This window comes from Oncorhynchus mykiss, chromosome 10, assembly GCF_013265735.2.
Source record: "Oncorhynchus mykiss isolate Arlee chromosome 10, USDA_OmykA_1.1, whole genome shotgun sequence".
Lineage (NCBI taxonomy): Eukaryota > Metazoa > Chordata > Actinopteri > Salmoniformes > Salmonidae > Oncorhynchus > Oncorhynchus mykiss.
Window position 1 is genome coordinate 1,454,004 of NC_048574.1, and position 21,723 is coordinate 1,475,726.

Here is a 21,723-nt window from a genome sequence, read left to right on the forward strand (position 1 = left end):
AGGGTACTAGAGTAGTAGAGTAGTAGGGTAGTAGAGTAGTAGAGTAGTAGGGTAGTAGGGTACTAGAGTAGTAGAGTAGTAGAGTAGTAGGGTAGTAGGGTAGTAGAGTAGTAGTGTAGTAGGGTAGTAGAGTAGTAGAGTAGTAGGGTAGTAGAGTAGTAGAGTAGTAGGGTAGTAGAGTAGTAGAGTAGTAGGGTAGTAGGGTACTAGAGTAGTAGAGTAGTAGAGTAGTAGGGTAGTAGGGTAGTAGAGTAGTAGAGTAGTAGAGTAGTAGTGTAGTAGGGTACTAGAGTAGTAGAGTAGTAGGGTAGTAGAGTAGTAGGGTAGTAGGGTAGTAGAGTAGTAGTGTAGTAGGGTACTAGAGTAGTAGAGTAGTAGGGTAGTAGAGTAGTAGAGTAGTAGAGTAGTAGAGTAGTAGGGTAGTAGGGTACTAGAGTAGTAGAGTAGTAGAGTAGTAGGGTAGTAGGGTAGTAGAGTAGTAGTGTAGTAGGGTACTAGAGTAGTAGAGTAGTAGGGTAGTAGAGTAGTAGAGTAGTAGGGTAGTAGGGTACTAGAGTAGTAGAGTAGTAGAGTAGTAGGGTAGTAGGGTAGTAGAGTAGTAGAGTAGTAGGGTAGTAGGGTAGTAGAGTAGTAGAGTAGTAGGGTACTAGAGTAGTAGAGTAGTAGGGTAGTAGAGTAGTAGAGTAGTAGAGTAGTAGAGTAGTAGGGTAGTAGAGTAGTAGTGTAGTAGGGTACTAGAGTAGTAGAGTAGTAGAGTAGTAGAGTAGTAGAGTAGTAGGGTAGTAGAGTAGTAGGGTAGTAGGGTAGTAGGGTAGTAGAGTAGTAGAGTAGTAGGGTACTAGAGTAGTAGAGTAGTAGGGTAGTAGAGTAGTAGAGTAGTAGAGTAGTAGAGTAGTAGGGTAGTAGGGTAGTAGGGTAGTAGAGTAGTAGGGTAGTAGAGTAGTAGAGTAGTAGAGTAGTAGAGTAGTAGGGTAGTAGAGTAGTAGAGTAGTAGAGTAGTAGGGTAGTAGGGTAGTAGGGTAGTAGAGTAGTAGAGTAGTAGAGTAGTAGGGTACTAGAGTAGTAGAGTAGTAGGGTAGTAGAGTAGTAGTGTAGTAGGGTACTAGAGTAGTAGAGTAGTAGAGTAGTAGAGTAGTAGAGTAGTAGGGTAGTAGAGTAGTAGAGTAGTAGTGTAGTAGAGTAGTAGAGTAGTAGGGTAGTAGAGTAGTAGAGTAGTAGAGTAGTAGAGTAGTAGGGTAGTAGAGTAGTAGAGTAGTAGAGTAGTAGGGTAGTAGGGTACTAGAGTAGTAGAGTAGTAGGGTAGTAGAGTAGTAGAGTAGTAGGGTAGTAGAGTAGTAGGGTAGTAGGGTAGTAGGGTACTAGAGTAGTAGAGTAGTAGGGTAGTAGAGTAGTAGAGTAGTAGAGTAGTAGGGTACTAGAGTAGTAGAGTAGTAGGGTAGTAGAGTAGTAGAGTAGTAGGGTAGTAGAGTAGTAGAGTAGTAGAGTAGTAGGGTACTAGAGTAGTAGAGTAGTAGGGTAGTAGAGTAGTAGAGTAGTAGGGTAGTAGAGTAGTAGGGTAGTAGGGTAGTAGAGTAGTAGGGTAGTAGAGTAGTAGTGTAGTAGGGTACTAGAGTAGTAGAGTAGTAGAGTAGTAGGGTAGTAGGGTAGTAGTGTAGTAGGGTAGTAGAGTAGTAGAGTAGTAGGGTACTAGAGTAGTAGAGTAGTAGGGTACTAGAGTAGTAGAGTAGTAGAGTAGTAGGGTAGTAGGGTAGTAGTGTAGTAGGGTAGTAGAGTAGTAGAGTAGTAGGGTAGTAGGGTACTAGAGTAGTAGAGTAGTAGGGTAGTAGAGTAGTAGGGTAGTAGAGTAGTAGAGTAGTAGTGTAGTAGGGTACTAGAGTAGTAGAGTAGTAGAGTAGTAGGGTAGTAGGGTAGTAGTGTAGTAGGGTAGTAGAGTAGTAGAGTAGTAGGGTAGTAGGGTACTAGAGTAGTAGAGTAGTAGGGTAGTAGAGTAGTAGGGTAGTAGAGTAGTAGAGTAGTAGTGTAGTAGGGTAGTAGGGTAGTAGAGTAGTAGGGTACTAGAGTAGTAGAGTAGTAGAGTAGTAGGGTAGTAGGGTACTAGAGTAGTAGAGTAGTAGAGTAGTAGGGTAGTAGGGTAGTAGAGTAGTAGAGTAGTAGAGTAGTAGGGTAGTAGAGTAGTAGGGTAGTAGAGTAGTAGAGTAGTAGGGTAGTAGAGTAGTAGAGTAGTAGGGTAGTAGGGTAGTAGAGTAGTAGAGTAGTAGAGTAGTAGGGTAGTAGGGTAGTAGAGTAGTAGAGTAGTAGGGTAGTAGAGTAGTAGAGTAGTAGGGTAGTAGGGTAGTAGAGTAGTAGAGTAGTAGTGTAGTAGGGTACTAGAGTAGTAGAGTAGTAGTGTAGTAGGGTACTAGAGTAGTAGAGTAGTAGAGTAGTAGGGTAGTAGAGTAGTAGAGTAGTAGAGTAGTAGGGTAGTAGAGTAGTAGAGTAGTAGGGTAGTAGGGTAGTAGAGTAGTAGAGTAGTAGAGTAGTAGGGTAGTAGGGTAGTAGAGTAGTAGAGTAGTAGAGTAGTAGGGTAGTAGAGTAGTAGAGTAGTAGAGTAGTAGGGTACTAGAGTAGTAGAGTAGTAGAGTAGTAGGGTAGTAGGGTAGTAGAGTAGTAGAGTAGTAGGGTAGTAGGGTAGTAGAGTAGTAGAGTAGTAGAGTAGTAGAGTAGTAGAGTAGTAGAGTAGTAGGGTAGTAGGGTAGTAGGGTAGTAGAGTAGTAGGGTAGTAGAGTAGTAGAGTAGTAGAGTAGTAGAGTAGTAGAGTAGTAGAGTAGTAGAGTAGTAGGGTAGTAGGGTAGTAGAGTAGTAGGGTAGTAGGGTAGTAGGGTAGTAGAGTAGTAGGGTAGTAGAGTAGTAGAGTAGTAGGGTAGTAGGGTAGTAGGGTAGTAGAGTAGTAGGGTAGTAGAGTAGTAGAGTAGTAGAGTAGTAGAGTAGTAGAGTAGTAGAGTAGTAGGGTAGTAGAGTAGTAGGGTAGTAGAGTAGTAGAGTAGTAGAGTAGTAGAGTAGTAGGGTAGTAGGGTAGTAGAGTAGTAGGGTAGTAGAGTAGTAGAGTAGTAGGGTAGTAGGGTAGTAGAGTAGTAGGGTAGTAGGGTAGTAGAGTAGTAGAGTAGTAGGGTAGTAGGGTAGTAGAGTAGTAGAGTAGTAGAGTAGTAGAGTAGTAGGTTCTGTGAGATGTTCTGATCATCTACATAGTTGAAGAGGTTGAAGGGAGCGATTCATCATCTGGAATATGATTGGCAGAAACCGTTTCAGAGGAGACAGCTGTTTGAGAGTCAGTGTGTGTGTAACAGAGCGAGTGGGAGAAAGAGACCTGGTTGCTGTGGAAACAAGGAGCAGACACAGCATGCGGTGGAAACAAAAACAACGACCATATATGGAGCCGACTTCCTGTTTAGTGGTTTGACGGAACACTGAGACAGAGGGTACTGCCTTCTGATTGGTATCTACAGACAGGTGTCAGACAGGTAGAATGGTAACAGATTCTAGGAACTGAGTTCTATTCTCAGGTTATATTTCAAGTCCTATTTTCCATTCACAGGTTATATCGCTCTTTAATACAATGTATATATTTTGCCTTAATTTAACACCAGGTAGGTCAGTTGAGAACAAGTTCTCATTTACAAATGCGACCTGGCCAAGATAAAGCAAAGCAGTGCGACACAAACAACACAGAGTTACACATCGGATAAACAAATGTACAGTCAATAACACAAGAGAAAAAAATCTATAGACAGTGTGTGCAAATATAGTAAGATTAGGGAGGTAAGGCAATAAATAGGCCATGCTGGTGAAATAATTACAATTGAGCAATTAAAACACTGGAGTGGTAGATGTGCAGAAGATGCATGGCCAGCCGTGGAGAAATGCTTGTTGAAATTTTCGATTATTGTGGATTTGTCGGCGGTGACAGTGGTGCAGTGGGCAGCTGGGGGGAGGTGCTCTTGTTCTCCACGGACCTTACAGTGTCCCTCAGAAATGTCTAGTTGCTAATCTGGATAATGTGCGCCCAGGGTCGCTTATAAACCCGGGGTTGTAACAATATGGATGAAAAATCTATATTTTCCCATTCAGATTCACACTCGTTATTTTATTTTCTATCAGGTAGGGAGGGTCTCAAGTCATGAAATTTGTGACTCCAGTCAGACACCTCTACATGAATGGTTGTGTTGTTGTGTTGTTCTGTTCTGAGCTGAGGATGTTGCACATTGACCCTAACTAATACTGAGAAACCAACTCTTTCATCCAAACATTCTCTCCTCTCCTTTCTGTCTCGTTTTCTTCCCCTCTCACCTCTCTCTATCCCTCTATCTTCCTCTCTCGTTCTCTATGCCTCTCTCGTTCTCTATGCCTCTCTCGTTCTCTATGCCTCTCTCTCTATCCCTCACTCTGTCCCTCTGTCTCTCTCTCTATCCCGCTCTCTCTCTATCCCGCTCTCTCTCTATCCCGCTCTCTCTCTATCCCTCTTCTCTCTCTCTTCTCTATTTGTTTATCTGTCTCTCTCTCTATCCCGCTCTCTCTCTATCCCTCTCTCTATATCCCCTCTCTCTCTATCTCTCTTCTCTCTCTCTCTTCTCTATTTAGTGCACTACTCTCTCGTTATTTAGTGCACTAGTCTTTACTAGGAATAGGATGTAATTTGGGCCTTAGCCATTGTCCCTCCTGTAATCCTGTGCCCTACATTGGCCCTCATAGTGGGAGAGGAGACCATGCTAAATATAAAACTGTTTTGCCGCTCCACTGACTCACCAACCAACCGCTGGCACCAATATACTGTAACTGCATGTCTCTGTCGCCTTTCAAGATGTATCATGATGCCAGATGTATCATGTTAATAATGCCAGATGTATCATATTAATAATGCCAGATGTATCATGATGCCAGATGTATCATGATGCCAGATGTATCATATTAATGATGCCAGATGTATCATATTAATAATGCCAGATGTATCATGATGCCAGATGTATCATATTAATGAGGCCAGATGTATCATGTTAATAATGTCAGATGTATCATGATGCCAGATGTATCATATTAATAATGCCAGATGTATCATGATGCCAGATGTATCATATTAATAATGCCAGATGTATCATGATGCCAGATGTATCATATTAATAATGCCATATGTATCATGATGCCAGATGTATCATATTAATGATGCCAGATGTATCATGATGCCAGATGTATCATATTAATAATGATAGATGTATCATGATGCCAGATGTATCATATTAATAATGCAAGATGTATAATGTTAATAATGCCAGATGTATCATATTAATGATGCCACATGTATCATATTAATAATGCCAGATGTATCATATTAATAATGCCAGATGTATCATATTAATGATGCCAGATGTATCATATTAATGATGCCAGATGTATCATATTAATGATTACACATGTATCATATTAATGATGCCAGATGTATCATATTAATGATGCCAGATGTATCATATTAATGATGCCAGATGTATCATATTAATGATGCCAGATGTATCATATTAATGATGCCAGATGTATCATATTAATGATGCCAGATGTATCATATTAATGATGCCAGATGTATCATATTAATGATTACACATGTATCATATCAATGATTACACATGTACCATATTAATGATGCCAGATGTATCATATTAATGATGCCAGATGTATCATATTAATGATTACACATGTATCATATTAATAATGCCAGATGTATCATATTAATAATGCCAGATGTATCATATTAATGATGCCAGATGTATCATGTTAATAATGTCAGACGTATCATATTAATAATGCCAGATGTATCATGTTAATAATGCCAGATGTATCATGTTAATAATACAGATGTATCATGACGCCAGATGTATCATATTAATAATGCCAGATGTATCATGATGCCAGATTGCAGATGTATCATGTTAATAATGCCAGATGTATCATGATGCCAGATGTATCATGATGCCAGATGTATCATATTAATAATACCAAATGTATCATATTAATAATGCCAGATGTATCATGATGCCAGATGTATCATATTAATAATGCCAGATGTATCATGATGCCAGATTGCAGATGTATCATGTTAATAATGCCAGATGTATCATGATGCCAGATGTATCATGTTAATAATGCCAGATATATCATGTTAATAATGCCAGATGTATCATGATGCCAGATGTATCATATTAATAATGCCAGATGTATCATATTAATGATGCCAGATGTAACATATTAATGATGCCAGATGTATCATGTTAATAATGCCAGATGTATCATGATGCCAGATGTATCATGTTAATAATGCCAGATGTATCATGATGCCAGATGTATCATATTAATGATGCCAGATGTATCATATTAATGATGCCAGATGTAACATATTAATGATGCCAGATGTATCATATTAATGATGCCAGATGTATCATATTAATAATGACAGATGTATCATGATGCCAGATGTATCATATTAATAATGCCAGATGTATCATGTTAATAATGACAGATGTATCATGATGCCAGATGTATCATATTAATAATGCCAGATGTATCATGATGCCAGATGTATCATAATAATAATGCCAGATGTAACATGTTAATAATGCCAGATGTTTCATATTAATGAGGCCAGATGTATCATGTTAATAATGCCAGATGTATCATGATGCCAGATAATCATGTTAATAATGCCAGATGTATCATGACGCCAGATGTATCATGTTAATAATGCCAGATGTATCATGATGCCAGATGTATCATGTTAATAATGCCAGATGTATGATGATGCCAGATGTATCATATTAATAATGCCAGATGTATCATGTTAATAATGCCAGATGTATCATGATGCCAGATAATCATGTTAATAATGCCAGATGTGTCATGATGCCAGATGTGTCATGATGCCAGATGTATCATGGTAATAATGCTCGCTCTCGACAACTCACTCTCTCTCTTGAGGTTGCTCCTCCGTCTCTCGCTCAATTCAATTCAAAGGGCTTTATTGCTATGGGAAACACAGCCCCCCCTCCCCCCTCCCCACACTGTAAAACACCGGCACTGGTGCTGTCATAGTTACGTAAGCAGTCCTCCCTCCTATGAGCGCTTGGTAAAATGTGTAGTGTACTGCGTGCTCCGGCTCGCTTTCCCATTCAAGGTGCCGCTCTCTCTCCTTTTGCTTCCTCTGTCTGTGTTCGGAGTAACACTGTGTTTTCATCATGCTTGAAGTCCAAGGTAGGGCATCTCTATTTCTCTTTCTACTTCCAAGTTATCACTCCTCATTGTTTTTTATTCATTATAACTTGTATTATTAGGTGTTATTCATTTGCAATTATTTCTCTATTTTCTTTCTCTCTGCATTGAAAGTAAACATTTCACTGTTAGTCTACACCTGTTGTTTTTTTTACGAAGCATGTGACAAATACAATTTGATTCGATATTTTAACTCACAATTGGGTCGAAATGATGCCGCGAAGGTTTACAGCGTTCTTTTCTCAACGTTGTTCCCCAAGAGAGTTTCTTAACCTGCTGAAGGACGGACTCGTAACGGAATGAGGCTTTTGGTTGTGTCTGTTATTTTCTCAGTTAAATATGCTCTTTAGAAGATGATAATAATGTAAAGGAAGTGGATATTCACGTGGTTGGTTGAGAGGAAGACAGAATGAGCTCCAGTGGTTTCGCAATGGTGATGCTGGATTTGCTCTGGGTTATTTACATTTACATTACATATACAACGTCCTGTATTTAGATGAAGACTGTTAGTGTTGATATTTATACACTGAACCATTAATGAACTAGGTTTTTGTGTAGCCTATGGATGTTTATCAACATATATTTCCCCCAAGACAAGGACAGGCGATATCGCACTTTGTGTCTCTGAGTGAGACCTTTCCCCCAGTAAGGTCTTCTTCTACTTTGTGTAACTGAACTAGTTGCATGGCCCCAGGAGATGGGCTTGGTTTATGGGCAGTTGGGGGAGAGGTGGGAGATTTGGGAGGTGGGCTGCGTATAGGGGTAGTTGGGGGAGACTGACATGACTGTAGAATTTACTGTAGTGTTTTTACTGACATGAATGTAGTATTTACTGTAGTATTTACTGTAGTGTTTACTGTAGTGTTTACTGTAGTATTTACTGTAGTGTTTTTACAGACATGACTATAGTATTTACTGTAGTGTTTACTGTAGTGTTTTTACAGACATGACTATAGTATTTACTGTAGTATTTACTGTTGTGTTTATTGTAGTGTTTTTACAGACATGACTATAGTATTTACTGTAGTATTTACTGTAGTGTTTACTGTAGTATTTACTGTAGTGTTTTTACAGACATGACTATAGTATTTACTGTAGTGTTTACTGTAGTGTTTTTACAGACATGACTATAGTATTTACTGTAGTGTTTACTGTAGTGTTTTTACAGACATGACTATAGTATTTACTGTAGTATTTACTGTAGTGTTTACTGTAGTGTTTATACAGACATGACTATAGTATTTACTGTTGTATTTACTGTAGTATTTACTGTAGTGTTTACTATAGTATTTACTGTAGTATTTACTGTAGTGTTTTACAGACATGACTATAGTATTTACTGTAGTATTTATTGTGGTGTTTTTACAGACATGACTATAGTATTTACTGTAGTATTTACTGTTGTGTTTATTGTAGTGTTTTTACAGACATGACTATAGTATTTACTGTAGTATTTACTGTAGTATTTACTGTAGTATTTACTGTAGTGTTTTACAGACATGACTATAGTATTTACTGTAAAGTAGGCATGAAACATTCTAATCAGTACATGATCAAGGGATACTACAGTGTGTTGTATAGTTGTTAGAATTATTAGGAATAAATGAATAATCATTATCCCCATTTTAAATAGAATTGTAACTAAGTAAACTTATACTCTGTTTTATTATATCTGATTAACAATATGAGTTCTTACGATGGGATTGTGTGACACGGACAAGGAGTAATTAAAGTTAATGAACACCATTCCAACTAGGAAGAAACAAATGGGTTGTGGACTGTGAAAACAAATAAGGTCGTTAGCCTATGGTTGAACCTACGGAACTGAGCTCTGGGGTTTTTAGATAAGACATTGAGTGCATTCCTAGGTTTTCTGTTATGGTGATTGATAATGTTGAGGGGTCAAAAGTTACCTGGGAGTGTGTTAATAAGTTAGAATGAACTTTTCACCTCACTTTGTCCCGGTCGAGAGGAGGGGATTCTGTTAAAGCAATGAAATGACGTCATGACCTGTATATAAACTGTTGCTCGTGGTGAAGTGGGAGCGCGCTCCGAGAATAAATTCTGTTACCTATTATTAAAAAGACTGGTCTCCGTCTATTTTATGCAAACAAGAATCTTACAAATTCTCATAAAATAGATTATGAACATTTGCATAATTAAATTACAGTAACAATAGTATTCTACAGTATGTAGTATTTTTTTTATGTTGGGAGGTGGGAGTTTTGGGAGAGAAGGTTGAGTTTGAGGGAGAGAGAGGAGGAAGAGAGAGAGAGGAGGATGGGGAGAGAGAGGAGGATGGGGAGAGAGAGGAGGAAGAGAGAGAGAGGAGGATGGGGGACAGAGGAGGACGGGGGACAGAGTGGAGGACGAGGGAGAGAGAGGAGGAACACAGAGAGGAGGACGGGGGAGAGGGGAGGAAGAGAGAGAGAGGAGGATGGGGGACAGAGGAGGACGGGGGACAGAGAGGAGGACGAGGGAGAGAGAGGAGGAACACAGAGAGAGGAGGACGGGGGAGAGGGGAGAGGGTTAGAGAGAGGGAGAGAGAGGAGGAACACAGAGAGAGGAGGATGGGGAGAGAGAGGAGGAAGAGAGAGAGAGGAGGATGGGGGACAGATGAGGACGGGGGACAGAGTGGAGGACGAGGGAGAGAGAGGAGGAACAGAGAGAGAGGAGGACGGGGGAGAGGGTTAGAGAGAGGGAGAGAGGAACCCTTCACACAGAAAGAGAGAGTGAGCGGTATTCATTTGATCCTAGTTTCTCCCTCAGGTCCGTGTTGTCTTGAGTTCATTCTGAGTTTGGCTTCAATTTACTCCTCTGCTGCTGCTTCAAACTCACATTGAGTCATTCTGATTCCCATGTGAAAAAAGCCTTTTGAGTGACTAAAACAACCCCCATAATATTTTTCCCCGATAAAAAATGATCAACATTTGAGGGAAAAAAAAGGAAGGAAGTGTGTTGGGAGCCAGTAGGCTGAGTTGGCTGGGACTCTGTGAGCCGTGTTGCAGTGGGATTATCTCAAGCAAATTTGCAGAGACGTAAAGCAACTGAAATAACATTGAAATTGCATGCGACTTCCTTTCAACACATAACATCATGGTTTCACAAATGATATGTATGATCCAACTGTTTGGTTATCGTCGATATAGAATAAATGTTGGCTGTATAATTTCTCTGGCGAGCCTAATTGGAATTGTCAACAATGTTTTTCAAGCTAGTGAGCTAGTTCCTCTTTATTTTATTTAACTAGGCAAGTCAGTTAAGAACAAATTCTTATTTTCAATGACGGCCTAGGAACAGTGGGTTAACTGCCTGTTCAGGGGCAGAACGACAGATTTTTACCTTGTCAGCTCGGGGATTTGAACTTGTAACCTTTCAGTTACTAGTCCAACGCTCTAACCACTAGGCTACCCTGCCGCCTCTACACTCTAACCACTAGGCTACCCTGCCGCCTCTACACTCTAACCACTAGGCTACCTGCCGCCTCTACACTCTAACCACTAGGCTACCTGCCCCCTCTACACTCTAACCACTAGGCTACCTGCCCCCCCTACACTCTAACCACTAGGCTACCCTGCCGCCTCTACACTCTAACCACTAGGCTACCTGCCGCCTCTACACTCTAACCACTAGGCTACCTGCCGCCTCTACACTCTAACCACTAGGCTACCCTGCCGCCTCTACACTCTAACCACTAGGCTGCCTGCCGCCTCTACACTCTAACCACTAGGCTACCTGCCGCCTCTACACTCTAACCACTAGGCTACCTTGCCGCCCCGTTACTGAAATGGTTGTTCCAGGTTAGATGATTGAGCTAGTCTCAGTATTATATTTTCTCTACCCTGGCAGTCATTTTTAATGCAGGTGGTTAACAATTCCTCTTGTTGGATATTGTAATTCTAGCTGGATTGCAACACATCACTTCACAAGCCAGCAAAAATTTGACTCCCAGGCCAGATGTGGCCTGTAAACCAGGAGTTTCCTAACACCACTGTGGTCCTCCAATAAAAATATTATAATATTTATATTATCATAAATAATACCATTTAAAATGCTAATAAGGCTGGTGGAACTGTTCATTGAGGGTTCTAGGTAGACCCATTTACAGGGGGTTCTATGAAGAACCCTTCATTGAGGGTTCTAGGTAGACCCCATTTACAGGGGGTTCTATGAAGAACCCTTCATTGAGGGTTCTAGGTAGACCCCATTTACAGGGGGTTCTATGAAGAACCCTTCATTGAGGGTTCCAGGTAGAACCCTCTGCACCAAAAATGGTTCCTCTATGGGGACAAACCGAAGACCCCTGTATAGTTCTACTGACCAACTCTGTATGGTTCTACTGACCAACCCTGTATGGTTCTACTAACCGACCCTGTATGGTTCTACTGACCAACCCTGTATGGTTCTACTAACCGACCCTGTATGGTTCTACTGACCAACTCTGTATGGTTCTACTGACCAACCCTGTATGGTTCTACTGACCAACCCTGTATGGTTCTACTGACCAACCCTGTATGGTTCTATTGACCAACCCTGTATGGTTCTACTAACCGACCCTGTATGGTTCTACTGACCAACTCTGTATGGTTCTACTGACCAACCCTGTATGGTTCTACTGACCAACCCTGTATGGTTCTACTGACCAACCCTGTATGGTTCTACTGACCAACCCTGTATGGTTCTACTAACCGACCCTGTATGGTTCTACTGACCAACCCTGTACGGTTCTACTGACCGACCCTGTATGGTTCTACTGACCAACCCTGTATGGTTCTACTGACCAACCCTGTATGGTTCTACTGACCAACCCTGTATGGTTCTACTGACCAACCCTGTACGGTTCTACTAACCGACCCTGTATGGTTCTACTGACCAACCCTGTATGGTTCTACTGACCAACCCTGTACGGTTCTACTAACCCACCCTGTATGGTTCTACTGACCAACCCTGTATGGTTCTACTAACCAACCCTGTATGGTTCTACTGACCAACCCTGTATGGTTCTACTGACCAACCCTGTATGGTTCTACTTAGCACCTTTTTTTCTAAGAGTGTACATGCATTGAAAAACATGGGTTTATATTTGACTGAATGAAGAATCAGCATTGTGGGTTCCTATTCCTCCTCTTCCTCTTCTCCTCCTCTCTTTCTCGTCCACCCACCTCTTCCTCCTCATCCCGTTCTTGTCCACCCACCTCTCCTCTTCTCATTTCTATGGACGTGGAGGGGGATTGTGTTATCTGTTCTGAGGAATATTACAGTGGTCCTGGGCCCCCAGGGGTGCACGTTTTGGTTTTTGCCCCAGAACTAAACAGCTGATTCAAATAACCAACTCATCGTCAAGCCTAGGTAATACTGCTGTTGTTCTGAGACAGTAATATAACTGGGTTCTAGGTAATACTGCTGTTGTTCTGAGACAGTAATATAACTGGGTTCTAGGTAATACTGCTGTTGTTCTGAGACAGTAATATAACTGGGTTCTAGGTAATACTGCTGTTGTTCTGAGACAGTAATATAACTGGGTTCTAGGTAATACTGCTGTTGTTCTGAGACAGTAATATAACTGGGTTCTAGGTAATACTGCTGTTGTTCTGAGACAGTAATATAACTGGGTTCTAGGTAATACTGCTGTTGTTCTGAGACAGTAATATAACTGGGTTCTAGGTAATACTGCTGTTGTTCTGAGACAGTAATATAACTGGGTTCTAGGTAATACTGCCGTTGTTCTGAGACAGTAATATAACTGGGTTCTAGGTAATACTGCTGTTGTTCTGAGACAGTAATATTACTGGGTTCTAGATAATGCTGCGGTTGTTCTGAGACAGACAGTAATATAACTGGGATCTAGGTAATACTGCTGTTGTTCTGAGACAGTAATATAACTGGGTTCTAGGTAATACTGCCGTTGTTCTGAGACAGTAATATAACTGGGTTCTAGGTAATACTGCTGTTGTTCTGAGACAGTAATATAACTGGGTTCTAGATAATGCTGCGGTTGTTCTGAGACAGACAGTAATATAACTGGGTTCTAGGTAATACTGCTGTTGTTCTGAGACAGTAATATAACTGGGTTCTAAAGTAATACTGCTGTTGATCTGAGACAGAGAGTAATATAACAGGGTTCTAGGTAATACTGCTGTTGTTCTGAGACAGTAATATAACAGGGTTCTAGGTAATACTGCTGGTGTTCTGAGACAGTAATATAACAGGGTTCTAGGTAATACTGCTGTTGTTCTGAAAGACAGTAATATAACTGGGTTCTAGGTAATACTGCTGTTGTTCTGAGACAGTAATATAACTGGGTTCTAAAGTAATACTGCTGTTGATCTGAGACAGAGAGTAATATAACAGGGTTCTAGGTAATACTGCTGTTGTTCTGAGAGACTTTAATATAACTTGGTTCTAGGTAATACTGCTGTTGTTCTGAGACAGACAGTAATATAACTGGGTTCTAGATAATGCTGCGGTTGTTCTGAGACAGACAGTAATATAACTGGGTTCTAGGTAATACTGCTGTTGTTCTGAGACAGAGAGTAATATAACAGGGTTCTATGTAATACTGCTGTTGTTTTGAGACCGGCGATAATATGACAGGGTTCTAGGTAATACCGCTGTTGTTCTGACAGACAGTAATATAACTGGGTTCTAGGTAATTCTGCTGTTGTTCTGAGAGACAGTAATATAACAGGGTTCAAGGTAATACTACTGTTGTTCTGACATACAGTAATTTAACAGGGTTCTAGGTAATACTGCTGTTGAACTTTATTAATTCACTCACTGTGCCCTGTTTTCTCTCTCTCTGTTTTTCTCTCTCTTTGTCTCTCTTTGTCTCTCTTTGTCTCTCTTTGTCTCTCTCTCTCTCTCTCTCTCTCTCTCTCTCTCTCTGTCTTTCTCTTTGTCTCTCTCTTTGTCTCTCTCTCTCTCTCTCTGTCTCTCCCTCTCTCTGTCTCTCTCTCTCTCTCTCTGTCTCTCTTTCTCTCTCTCTCTCTCTCTCTCTCTCTCTCTCTCTCTCTCTCTCTCTCTCACTCTCTATCTCTCTCTCTCTCTCTCTCTCTCTCTAGTTAACGGGAATCCAACCAGTCATCTGTCCACTCCTTGCTCGGGGAAATCTCCCAGCCCCTCCCCTTCCAGCCCTGCTACAGACTTCAGACCTAGCAGGGTAAGACCACATACACAATCTGTCCTGCTACACCCGGTCCTGCTACACCCTGTCCCGCTACACCCTGTCCTGCTACACCCTGTCCTGCTACACCCTGTCCTGCTACACCCTGTCCTGCTACAGACCTCAGACCTAGCAGGGTAAGACCACATACACAATCTGTCCTGCTACATGCTGTTCTGTTACACCCTGTCCTGCTACACCCTGTCCTGCTACAGACCTCAGACCTAGCAGGGTAAGACCACATACACAATCTGTCCTGCTACACCCGGTCCTGCTACACCCTGTCCTGCTACACCCTGTCCTGCTACAGACCTCAGACCTAGCAGGGTAAGACCACATACACACCCTGTCCTGCTACACCCTGTCCTGCTACACCCTGTCCTGCTACAGACCTCAGACCTAGCAGGGTAAGACCACATACACACCCTGTCCTGCTACACCCTGTCCTGCTACACCCTGTCCTGCTACAGACCTCAGACCTAGCAGGGTAAGACCACATACACACCCTGTCCTGCTACACCCTGTCCTGCTACAGACCTCAGACCTAGCAGGGTAAGACCACATACACAATCTTGTACAGCTAATCTTGGGGACACACAATTCAGTCCCATTCAAAATCCTATTTTCCCTAAACCCTAACCCTATCTCTTACTCGTAGCCTAACCCTAACCTTAACCTTAAACCTAACCCTAGCTCCTAACCCTAGCTCCTAACCTTAAACCTAAACCTAGCTCCTAACCCTAAACCTAACCCTAGCTCCTAACCATAACCCTAGCTCCTAACCCTAAACCTAACCCTAAACCTAACCCTAGCTCCTAACCCTAGCTCCTAAGCCTAGCTCCTAACCCTAAACCTAACCCTAGCTCCTAACCCTAAACCTAACCCTAGCTCCTAACCCTAAACCTAACCCTAGCTCCTAACCCTAGCTCCTAACCATGAACCTAACCCTAGCTCCTAACCCTAAACCTAACCCTAGCTCCTAACCCTAACTCTTAACCCTAAACCTAACCCTAGCTCCTAACCCTAGCTCCTAACCCTAAACCTAACCCTAGCTCCTAACCCTAAACCTAATCCTAGCTCCTAACCATAAACCTAACCCTAGCTCCTAACCCTAGCTCCTAACCCTAATCCTAACCCTAGCTCCTAACCATAAACCTAACCCTAGCTCTTAACCCTAAACCTAGCTCCTAACCCTAAACCTAACCCTAGCTCCTAACCCTAATCCTAACCCTAGCTCCTAACCATAAACCTAACCCTAGCTCTTAACCCTAACCCTAGCTCCTAACTCTAGCTCCTAACCCTAGCTCCTAACCCTAACCCTAGCTCCTAACCCTAAACCTAACCTTAGCTCCTAACCCTAAACCTAACCCTAGCTCCTAACCCTAAACCGACACACATACCCTTACGCTCTATAACACACTCCCTCTATGTTCCCAGGAGAAGAACAAGTCCCAGTCTACAACCTAGAGTCACAAACTACAAATCCCACAATCCTTAGAGTCTCAGAAGGTTTCCGACCCTTGGCCTGTCACGCTGCTGCTTCGGGAATTCTGGAAATACTCGAGCTCATGTTAAAATTCCAATGATGTAGTTCCGGAATCCTGTTGATATTTTTTTCCTTGAATTTTCCTTTCTGTGGTGATAATGTGTCCGTATTCTGGAGAATCTTCTGCCTTTTCTATTCTCGTAGTCATTGGTTGTGTCTCAAATGATATCCTAGTCACTACACAGTGCACTACTATTGTCCACTAATCACCCATAGATACACATTTAAAAGAATATATATATATTGCTGTAAATCCAGATAGTGGTGAATGTTAGTGCACTATGTAGGGAATAAGGGGTCATGTGATATGTAGCGATGGACACTGTGCAGGGTATGTTGACTGAAGCTGAAAGCTAGACACCAGGGCTGGAGGTAATAACAACTTAAAGGCAGTCAATTTAAAGACAGTGCACGTTTGAACTAAATAGCTTCTACTCCGTCAGTTCATTGAGAAGTCATTGAAAATATATGTACTTTTTAAAAAATGTTAAATTGTCTTTAAAGTTTACTTCCTGAATTGACATGATTTAATTGGAATTGACCCCCAGCCCTGCTAGACTCTAATACTGTACTGGAATATACTATAACAGGAGCATGCAACTCAAGTGGAAGATGTTTGAGTTTCAAAATAGCCCCTATTCCCTAGATGACCCACCTCCCAAAATAGCCCCTATTCCCTAGATGACCCACCTCCCAAAACAGTGTGTGTGTGTGTGTGTGTGTGTGTGTGTGTGTGTGTGTGTGTGTGTGCGTGTGCGTGCGTGCGTGCGTGCGTGCGTGCGTAATGTGCAGAGATTGATTGATTTGGTCTGGTTTTAGTCTCGTGCTCGTGTCGATTGTGGAACCTGGCCCTCAGGCCTACTAAACAATTAGTTGATTATTGATTAGGATGACTGTCTTCTCGTCTCGCCTGTCCTCTCCAGTAAAGTAACACTGTCAGTAACAGGATTAATTGATTGTGGAACCTGGCCCTCAGGCCTACTAAACAATGAGTTGATTATTGATTAGGATGACTGTCTTCTCGTCTCGCCTGTCCTCTCTAGTAAAGTAACACTGTCAGTAACAGGATTAATCGATTGTGGAACCTGGCCCTCAGGCCTACTAAACAATTAGTTGATTATTGATTAGGATGACTGTCTTCTCGTCTCGCCTGTCCTCTCCAGTAAAGTAACACTGTCAGTAACAGGATGAATCGATTGTGGAACCTGGCCCTCAGGCCTACTAAACAATGAGTTGATTATTGATTATGATGACTGTCTTCTCGTCTCGCCTGTCCTCTCCAGTAAAGTAACACTGTCAGTAACAGTGTATTATACAGTCAAAGACCATCTGCTCTGTACGGTCGTGCCGGGGTCTTCTTAAGGTCGTGCCGGGGTTTTCTTAAGGTCGTGCCGGGGTTTTCTTAGGGTCGTGCCGGGGTTTTCTTAAGGTCGCGCCGGGGTCTTCTTAAGGTCGCGCCGGGGTCTTCTTAAGGTTGCGCCGGGGTCTTCTAAACTGGGCTATGAGAACGGGGAAGTCCGTCTGTGAATGGGGGAAGACAAAGCACAGACGCCGGAGCATGTCTGCCACTCTTTCAGAGCGGGTGAAGCATGCCTCCGTTTCACGCCAGAGCAGCTCTTCCACTAATTGCATGCAAAGATTGCTTTGCTGCCACACCCACAACGGAAGGCAGTATATTATTTTCCATCCGCTCTCTCCTGTATACTGTAGCCTCTGTAACTCATAGCGTCACTCCAGCAGACTGACGGTCATATTGAGGTTTATTATTGAGTTGAACTATGTAGAGTTCAGTACGTTCCTGGGTAGGGACTAGAGTGTGTGCTGTATTTTAAGTAGGTCTCTCTCTTTCTCTCTGGTTTGATTTCCTGTGAATGCTGAGGGAGAGAACAGTACCCACACACACATTTACATTGTAGTCATTTAGTAGTATACTGCCATGTCCACTGGTAGTACAGCTATCTCCCCTGCTGAAGAAAAACAACGAAAAACACAACAAAGGCTGGTCACCAGCCAAAACAAAATGACCAGCTGGTGACCATCCTTCGTTGTGTTTTGGCTGGTGACCAGCCTTCGTTGTGGTTTAGCTGGTGACCGGCCTTCGTTGTGTTTTGGCTGGTGACCGACTTTTGTTGTGGTTTAGCTGGTGACCAGCCTTCTTTGTGGTTTAGCTGGTGACCAGCCTTCGTTGTGGGTTATCTGGTGACAAGCCTTCGTTGTTTTTTAGCTGGTGACCGGCCTTCGTTGTGTTTTGGCTGGTGACCGACTTTTGTTGTGGTTTAGCTGGTGACCAGCCTTCTTTGTGGTTTAGCTGGTGACCAGCCTTCGTTGTGGGTTATCTGGTGACAAGCCTTCGTTGTTTTTTAGCTGGTGACCGGCCTTCGTTGTGTTTTAGCTGGTGAACGACCTTCGTTGTGTTTTAGCTAGTGAACGACCTTCGTTGTGTTTTGGCTGGTGACCGGCCTTCGTTGTGTTTTAGCTGGTGAATGACCTTCGTTGTGTTTTGGCTGGTGACTGGCCTTTGTTGTGTTTTGGCTGGTGACCGGCCTTCACTGTGTTTTGGCTGGTGACCGGCCTTCGTTGTGTTTTGGCTGGTGACCGGCCTTCACTGTGTTTTGGCTGGTGACCGGCCTTCACTGTGTTTTGGCTGGTGACCGGCCTTCGTTGTGATTTAGCTGGTGACCAGCCTTCGTTGTGTTTTGGACACTGGAGACCCTGCTAAGTCACATTATGCTGGCTTGCAAAGTGAAGTGTAATTCCTATTGGAATCCAACCTGTGTGGAGATATCCAACATTTAGAATCTGTAATCAGAATGTCAGCCAGGGTTAGCAAGATTTAAGAAATGAGAACATCTAAACCAATTACACGGGAACAACCATTTCAGTAACAAAAGATTGGATTAGTTTCGAAAAAAGTTATGACATTTATCTTTGTTTAGAATAAGATTCATCCATTGATTAATACATGGACAATGAGTACACGCATACACATAGATTTGAAACAAACAATTCTACAAATCTAACTGTAATAGAGCAGGCAGGAAGCAGGAAATGTTAAATGATGGGCGTGGTTTTGCAGATCAGCTTGACCAGCATACACAAAAAAGAGAAGAAATAGTTATTGAGGGGTTGTTTGCCAGGGTTGAGAGGGATTGGTGGATTAAGCTTTTAATGGCTGCAGGGTTAGTTGATTTCACAGCCAGTTAGCTGATACACAGCCAATACAGTAGGTGGCGACATTGGCACATATATTTGTTAGCGGCCCACCATAATACAGAAGAAGAAGGAGGGGGAGAAGGAGGGGGAGGGCATATCAGGAAGGGTTTGTTACTGCTGTAGTGGTTGTGAAGAACCATCCTGTCCATCATGTTTTTCTGAAATGCCATGTAGTGTACCGTAATTTTTACAGTACATTACAGGCTACTGGTTGCAGTGAAAATACGGTAAACAACAAGTTACCGTATTTTGTTTTACAGCTGAATTAAGGTGTTATTGCTGTAAAAGGACAGTATGCTGCTGAATGTTGATTACTTCAGATTTATGATTTAAACTCGCAACCTCTTGGTTGATAATGACCTGAATGTCCTGCTACGTCACCTGGTCTCTGGACATGATAGACGATGAGATCGGCCACAGATTTAACGCCAGAAATACATTCCTGCACTTTTCTGAAAGTTGCCCAGAATCAAGTAAACAAATGGTTTTATTATCTGACAACGCCCATGTTAATGTAGCAGGGACACTTGATGTGAAGTGTGCTAAATTCCTTTGGGGATTTGAACTTGACAGCTTTTGGACGGAAGTTCATTAATGCAAATGTAATGGAAAATCAGATCAGACTCTCCATGAGAGCCCATGAGCTCATGTTACGCAACATTTCTATAGGATATGCAATTGCGGGAGAAAACAGAGTGATGGCCTCTATTAAAAAGAGGAGGATCCCATCAGCTTTTTTTTAGGCTTACAATATTTATTTCTCAACTTTTCTTATGTTAAGTACATTGCTTATATTTACAACAGGAGTATAGCCTACCTGGCTGGCATGAAAATAAACCACGGGGAAAAGCATCCTCCATGCCCTATTTAAGTGCAGAGATGGCATGTATTTTTCCCCTGCCCCTGTTTAGAGACAGATGGGTGCATGCTAATGGTCCATTCTACATCAAAATACATTTCACACATATATTATTTATGTAAAGACCAGAGTACATCTTGTTGCTGTGAATTTTCCAATCAACTAATTGGCAACCAGCTGTCATCAAGTTATTGAAAAAATTCCCACTGACTTAATAGCCAGTATCTGCTAGTAACTCACAGGCAACTAACTGTCAGTAACTTACTGGAAGCTTAACAAGCAACTAACTGTCAGTAACTTACTGGAAGCTTAACAGGCAACTAACTGTCAGTAACGTACTGGAAGCTTAACATGCAACTAACTGTCAGTAACTTACTGGAAGCTTAACAGACAACTAACTCTGTCAGTTCCTGCAACACCATCAGGTCAGTGAGCATGACAGCGATCAGCTATAGTAAGTTACTGAAGATTTCATAGTAACTACTTGCAGCAAACTGACCTACTGCATTAAGTTATTGAAAAATTCACAGTGACCTGTTAATAATGCACGATTGTAGAAATGGGAGTGGATAAATGAGCTGCTCAGCCATCAACATAACGAATTGGTAACACCTCAAATTGGTTCACAACACTTCCAGTATCGGTTGGCACCAATACAAAATATTTTAGACCATGCCTCCAAATATGCTAATGTACACATTACCCCCTCATTTAAAACTGCAGTGAAAGTAATGTAAACAACAACAAGTCATTTTACAACAATAACACTTTAATTCCACTGCAACTCAGTAGCTGGTAACTTACTGTCAAATTACAGGTACATTTTAACAGTTTGAGCCATAAGCACATCTGAATTAGCCTATCAATAGAACTGTAGAACCTGTCATTGGTTCTACATGGAACCCCGAGTGTTCTTCATGAGAGGGTTCTACATGGAAGTGAAAGGTGTTCCCCTACAGGGGCAAATCAAAGGGTTCTACATGGAACCAGAGGGTTCTTCATGAGAGGGTTCTACATGGAACCAGGGGGTTCTTCATGAGAGGGTTATAAATGAGACTCAAAAGGGTTCCCCTACATGGACAAACAACAGAATGTCTATTATTTAAAAAAATTTAAATCTTTGTCCCACAGATCCATTGGCGTAGAAGGAAATTCAGGTCGCTGGGAACCGAGAGGTTGTGAGTTCAAAGTCCCAGCGAGGTTTACTCCCTCTCAAATAATCAGCATATTGCTGGTCTGCAAAACCACGCCCGTCCTTATCATATTTCCCAGCATGCTCTAGTCCAGTTATATTTTTAGAAGATGTTGCAATATCTGTGTTTTTGCATTCATCAACTAACTAATTCCTCAATTAACTAATTCATCAATTCCTGTATCTTATGGTACACAAAGATAAATCACTGTTTCTACAATCTGTTAATTGTACTTATCGCACCTGTTGCTGAAATGGTTTATCTAGTCTCCTTCATTCATGGTTCTAGCCCGGCTGTCATTCTGACTGCAGATTGCACTAATTCACTCTGGCTAGATTTCCGATAGGAATTAAATGTAACTCTGCAAGCCCGCTTAATGAGACTTGATACTGGTTTTATTTTAGCTTATGCTGCTCACCAGTGTTCAAAGCACAGCGAAGGCTGGTATGCCAGCATAACCAGCTAG

The 21,723-nt window shown here is 41.9% G+C and overlaps 1 protein-coding gene across 2 annotated transcripts in view; it reads left to right on the forward strand.

Moving 5' to 3' along the window:
• Positions 1-21,723, forward strand: part of LOC110534821 (serine/threonine-protein kinase DCLK1-like) — a 114,054-nt gene that overhangs the window by 63,566 nt on the left and 28,765 nt on the right. The window contains exons 1-2 of one of the 2 annotated variants that reach the window (XM_036989464.1): positions 7,180-7,266; positions 14,346-14,443. In XM_036989464.1, the coding sequence (XP_036845359.1) occupies positions 7,251-7,266; positions 14,346-14,443 (114 nt within the window). In that variant the 5' untranslated portion in view covers positions 7,180-7,250. Of the gene's footprint in view, positions 1-7,179; positions 7,267-14,345; positions 14,444-21,723 lie in introns of those variants that run through there. The other variant, XM_036989463.1, reaches the window with a different exon arrangement.